The 5,991-nt window shown below is 41.7% G+C and overlaps 1 protein-coding gene across 1 annotated transcript in view; it reads left to right on the top strand.

Moving 5' to 3' along the window:
* LOC140343333 (transmembrane protein 47-like) overlaps positions 1-4,999 on the top strand; it is a 9,062-nt gene extending 4,063 nt beyond the window's left edge. The window contains exons 2-3 of the mRNA XM_072429973.1: positions 2,243-2,383; positions 3,449-4,999. Coding sequence (XP_072286074.1) covers positions 2,243-2,383; positions 3,449-3,618 — 311 coding nt within the window. The 3' untranslated portion in view covers positions 3,619-4,999. The remainder of the gene's footprint in view (positions 1-2,242; positions 2,384-3,448) is intronic.
* The last annotated feature ends 992 nt before the right edge of the window (positions 5,000-5,991 follow it).

A 5,991-nucleotide genomic window follows, 5' to 3' on the forward strand; every position in this document is an offset into this window, starting at 1 on the left:
AGGATGGATGAGTCTGGCTGCAGCATTCATAATAGATTGTAGAGGAGAGAGTCGGGTTAGTGGAATACCAGAAAGGAGGAGGTTACAGTAGTCCAGACGAGAGATGATAAGAGCATGTACAAGGAGTTTGGTGGTCTCAGGGGACAGGTAGGGGAAGATTTCAGAGATGTTGCGCAGATGAAAGCGAGACCTGGAAATGTTCTGAATATGGGGGTAAATTAAAGGACAGAATAGAAGGTAATGCCAAGACAACGTACCTGAGGGGAGGGATGGATAACAGAAATATGCAACTAGCTGATACCTGTCGGTGTTCTGATACTTACTGTCTGTAGCCATAATTTGTTCTATTTAGATCCATCCAAATCATATCATAGTCATGTCATGTCACTTACCTGATCCACAACTCTCCTTAAATTTGTCAGGGATTTTCTGCATTATTAAATCTCCTGGGAGGCTCAGTCTTGGCAGTATTCTCCAGAATTGTTTTTAAGCTGAGTGGGAAAAATCTGTAGGTGGGTGGTGGCCCCTGTATTGTGACCAAACTCTGGGTAGTGCGCCCAGCTAAGAGAGGCTAGGGAGAACACTGCTTAGACATGGCTGGCTTTTGTACGAACCTTCTTAGTGCTGAGATTTGAAGCATAGCCAGTTCTATAGCGGGAAGGGACATGGAATTTAAAGCATTGTCATGTTACAGTATAAAAAAATGTATTAGGATACATTATTCAGTATAAACAACAATCAAACATTTAGGGATATTGAATAAATAAATCTGTGTGTCCTGCTAGACTAGGGGTCAGAAAAGTCTTATGGCCACTAGGCCATTTCAGGGGTTGGCGGGAGCACACTAGGCGGGATTCTGAGTCCCACCCTAATAACGCCCACCACCAGGGAACGCCCCTGAAATGAAATCCCTCTCCTCTGTCTGCATTGCGGAGGAGAGGGATTTCCCTTCAGGGAGGGTTCCCTATTTACCAAAGCGGCGGAAGTATCAACACCGGCCGCAATAAATAGGGGAGCCACAGCAAGGGGGCGGCAGCGAAGCTCCGGCAGCTCCCTTAGTTCCTAACGCCCCTCTGGCCCTGGAGCCGCGGGTTGCCGGCTTGAATTAGGCCAGATTGGCCAGGGGGCGTTAGGCCGGAACGAACTACCGGCTAGGCCATATCTGGCCTAAAGGCCGGAGTTTGCCGACCCCTGTGCTAGATTATGGACCCAATGGGCCTGATTAATTAAACCACATCAGGACTCGAGAAATTAGACTATGATGGGAGAAATTAGAAATTAGACTATGATGGGAGAACCTGGGTGATCCAGCAAACTTGGAATGGATTTCTTAAAATTCTGTAAATTGGCAAATATTTTTGGTCTTGGAACAGATCCATTCCAGGTTTGCTGTATCACCTAGGTTCTCCCATGATAGTCTATCTTCTCCAGTCTCGGAGAGCTTTGATAAATCAGGGCCAATAACTGCTCTCAATACCAACTGTTCACTTCTAGAAAGACATGATCTGCCCCGTACCAAAAAAGTGAGACCTCCTCTGGAATAGTGTGCCTGGTTTAATAAAGTTTTCTAAGGCTGGATAGGATACACTTTCATCAGTGAAGCTGGGTGATCCTGGAATGGATTTTTTGAAAAAGCCATTTGCTTTTTGTTAGCAAATGTTTTGAATTCTGGACCAGATCGTTTCCAGGTTTGCTGGATCACCCAGCTTCACTGAGGAAAGTGCATCTTCTCCAGCCTTGGAGAGCTTTCATATATCAGGGCCATTGAGTTCAGTTTTGGGTTCACAAAAAGGATGATTTGTACAGAAACTACACGCATTAGGGATACAGAGAACCTTAAACTGAACAAATAGGAAGGGATTTGACCACCATAAATAAATCCATAAATTGTCAATATAGGTTATGTTTTGAAAAGTTGTTTAATCAAACATCATTGCAAAAGACTAAGGGTCAATCTGAGACCAAAGAAAAAAAGTTTACAGCTGCAATATGGAACAAAGTCTTTACAATAGGAGCCTTGAAACGGTGGAATAAACTACAGGAAGTCTAATTCTATCCAGGGGCCCACCTATATGGATCAGAAAGAAATTGTTTTGCCTTCTGGAATAATTAGGACCATGCTTGATGTGCTGTTTATGGTTCCAAGAATGCAGATTTTTATTACACCGTGGAGCAGTTTATAGTACAAGGTCTTTTTTGTTGTTATTAGTATTATCTTTAACAATGTTGTTATCATTTTCAGACTGGCAGGTGGCTACACTTATCCTTGTCTTATGTGCCACGCTGATCTCTGGCGTGTGGTTCATAGTTTCCGTGCTGTGGATCTGCCAAGTAAAGCAGCCCCTGAAGTTCCGCAATCTCTCATTTCTACTCTTAATATCAGGTAATGTCTTGAATGTGAAAGGTTTAAATGTGAGAATTCCCCAATCACCGAGCCAGATCCTCCTTTATTTGCATTTCTTATATTTCCTATTGGAATGCGAGTAGCAGAAGCAGTGGGTAGGACTAAGGGCTTTATTTATAAATTAAGAGAAATAATTTATAAATAGCGCCCTATGTGTAGCCGAGTGCTGATCGAGAAGCTACAGGCTTATGAATCAGCAATGAAGATGTATTTTAGTGTTTTATTTTGGGTGTGAAAGTTACTTTTTTTGCATGGGGTCATCATTTGTAAATTTATTTCAAAATGTATTTTTTTTTATATTATAATAATGAATCTTTTTTACTGGTCTGCAAGATAATTACCTTTAATTCACTTTGAAGATCTGAGGACTCTGTTATTATCACATTCTTCAGTTTCAGTCCCTTGACATAATTATAAATCAAACTCTGGTATATTCTGCATGGAGTTTTTATGTTCTCCCCGTGTCTGTGTGGGTTTCCTCCCACATCCCAAAAACAGGCATTTAGGTTAATTGGCTTCCCCTCAAAATTGACCTCAAGCTCTATTAAAGACATATAGGGACATTAGATTGTGAGCTCCTTTGAAGGACAGCTAGTGACATGACTATGGACTTTGTACAGCACTGCATAACATGTTGGCACTATATAAATTATGGATAATAATAAATATTATAGTAACATTTCCTGGCCCAATTCATTAAAATGCTTTTTACAATACAATTAAAGGAAACGGTCCCAGCACCTATGGAAAGGTCCCAGCACCTATGGATATGTCTTTAGGTTTTATTTACGGTGCATTAGGGAATATTTACCCTGCGGTGACCATTGTAGCCAGGCAAGGAAAACTCAGCACGGCTTTGACCTGGGGCTTCCTTTTACCACAAGTGAATAACGTGACATTAACATTGCCTGCTGATGAATTGTGATTAAAGCCAGCCACATACAGAACATAACCAATCGAGTTTCCTGATTTAACAAGATGGTTTCCTATGACATAGCATGTGTTTGATGTCACCTGATTACTAACACCATTTTGTCTCTGAAGTTCTCTTGCAGATCAGCGCTCTCCTGCTCTTCTCACTTCTCCTAGCAGCGCCATTACTCCCCCTGTCTTCCCTGTTTAGCTGGGGTTATGGACTTGCTTGGGGATCCTGCATCTTCACACTTGGAGCCGTGGTGATAAGTTGCTTGAGAACTGGGCTTTCTATCGAATGAATTATTGCTCCACCTGTAATCTTAAAAGGAGATGAAAACACTGTATACAACAGAAAGAATTGCTTTAGGACATTGGTAGGAAAAGCTCAAAGCTCAGTGTGAACACTCATAGGCTTTATTAAGTGCAAAGAATTCTGAATTCAGCAAAGATTTATTTGATTTAGATCAGGTTGTGACATGACAATAAGGAGGAAATGTAGTTTGTGTAGAACTCTGGACTGGTGATGTATTAAATAAAACAAATCCAAAATAAAATAGAAAGAACAAATGTATTTAGACCCCCTTCTCCTTCAAATGTTTGGGATCAGGTGTCCCCAGTGAGGGGTCCTGGTAATCCTTCATTATACAAAGACCTTGTAGACAATTGTGTCTTCCAGCCTTGTGGTCACATTTTGGTGAAGCCCCTTTTCTGTACTCCCATGACTGTGCCCCGGGGTACAAAGCCAGCTCCATGAAGACATGGGGTCACCAGTTTGGTGTGGAGGAACTCGAGTGTCCTGTACTTAGCCCTGACCTCAACCCTACTGAACACCTTAGGGATGGATTGGAATGATGAACCAGGTCTTCTCATCCAACATCACACCTTCCTATATGGCCCAATGTATGGAGACCAGTTGTTCCCAATGAATTGAGTCCTGGTAATCCTTCATCATACAAAGGCATCGTAGGCAATTCTGGGCCCAAGGGTCAAAAGTCTGAGAAGCCTCTTCATGGTTTGGTGCAGATCTTTTCAATAAAAGTTCAAACAAAAGACCTTGTAGACAATTGTTTTCTTCGAGCCTTGTGGTCACAGTTTGGTGAAAACCCTTGACTGTGTATCGGGGTACAAAGCCAGCTCCATAAAGACATGGGGTCACCAGTTTGGTGTGGAGGAACTCGAGTGTCCTGCACAGAGCCCTGACCTCAACCCTACTGAACACCTTTGGGATGAATTGGAATAGCAAGCCCGGTCTTTCCATCTAACATCAGTCCCCGACCTCACCCATAGGAGCAAATCCCCACCATCAGTACCTTACCTCACCAATAGGGGGGAAAATTCCGACAGACAATCCTCCCAATTTGTTAGAAATCCTTCCCAGATGAATGGAGGATGTGATTGTTGCATATGGAAGGCCAACACCATATTAACGGCCATGGATTTGGAATGGCAACAAGCTCATATAGATGTAATGGCCCGGGGGTACACAAATATTTGACTACATTTTGCATCTGATCCATTTTTTATTGGGGATCTGAATTGTGCAGATTTGGCCTAGAATATGCAATTGTGAGTGTTCTATATAGAAAGAAATCAGAAGTCTTTTCTTGTACGGAATAAAAAACTGTTTCTTATAAATTGTTTTGCTTTTTCAATAAAGTATTTAAATATTTACACACCCTATTTGTAAATAGTTTTGTGTTTGTTGCATAAAAAGTGTTCATACAGAGATCAGATTGTGAAAACAGCTACACAATTGTATGAATTATAATACCAGATGTTCCGTATGGTCTGCTGGAGGGAACTTTTGATAGCAAAGTGAACATTTGCCTTCTATAGAAAGGTTAATTGGTGCAGTAAAATCCTTTCAGCCAGTAGTTCATTACAGCACACAGATCTATAATCTTGGATGGATGAGATGTAATCGCTGCTTTAGGTGGCTGAACACTAATTCCTGCATTCCACTAATCATTTGGGCCTAATTTATTAAAGCTCTGCAAGGTTGGAGAGGATACACTTTCATCAGTGAAGCTTTGTGATCCAGCAAACCTGGAATGCATCCGGTCCAGGATTCAAAACATTTGCTAACAAGTGACTTTACAGAAATCTATTCTAGGTTTACTGGATTACCCACCTTTACTGATGAAAGTGTATCCTGTACAGTCTTGGAAAGCTGAAATAAATCTGGCCTAATGTCTGTGATTATCTGCAAATTGAAAATCAACATTTATTTTCTTTGAAATGCAATTGTTGCCAAACATAAGAGATAGAACCCATTTTCAGTGTACAGTTTGCTTTCGGTGTCTTGTTGGAGAGATTCCTCTTCAACTCACAATAAATGGGAGGACATTTGTACAAAGTAAGGTAATTCCCCTCGAAGATGATTATGTCCCCCCTCAAATTCCTAATCTCCCCCTGACATATATCTAACTGATAATAACACTGTTATTCCTCCCTCCCTTCAGGCACGTTATCTTGGCCTCACCTTTGATTCTGCCCCCCAAATTACCCCCCATATTCAGAACATCTCCAAAATCTGCCCCTACCTGTCCCCTGAGACCACCAAACTCCTTGTACACGCTCTTATCTCCTGTCTGGGCTACTGTAACCTCCTCCTCTCTGGTATTCCACTAACCCGACTCTCTCCTCTACAATCTATTATGAATGCTGCAGCC

Source organism: Pyxicephalus adspersus, chromosome Z, assembly GCF_032062135.1.
Source record: "Pyxicephalus adspersus chromosome Z, UCB_Pads_2.0, whole genome shotgun sequence".
Taxonomy (NCBI): Eukaryota; Metazoa; Chordata; class Amphibia; order Anura; family Pyxicephalidae; genus Pyxicephalus; species Pyxicephalus adspersus.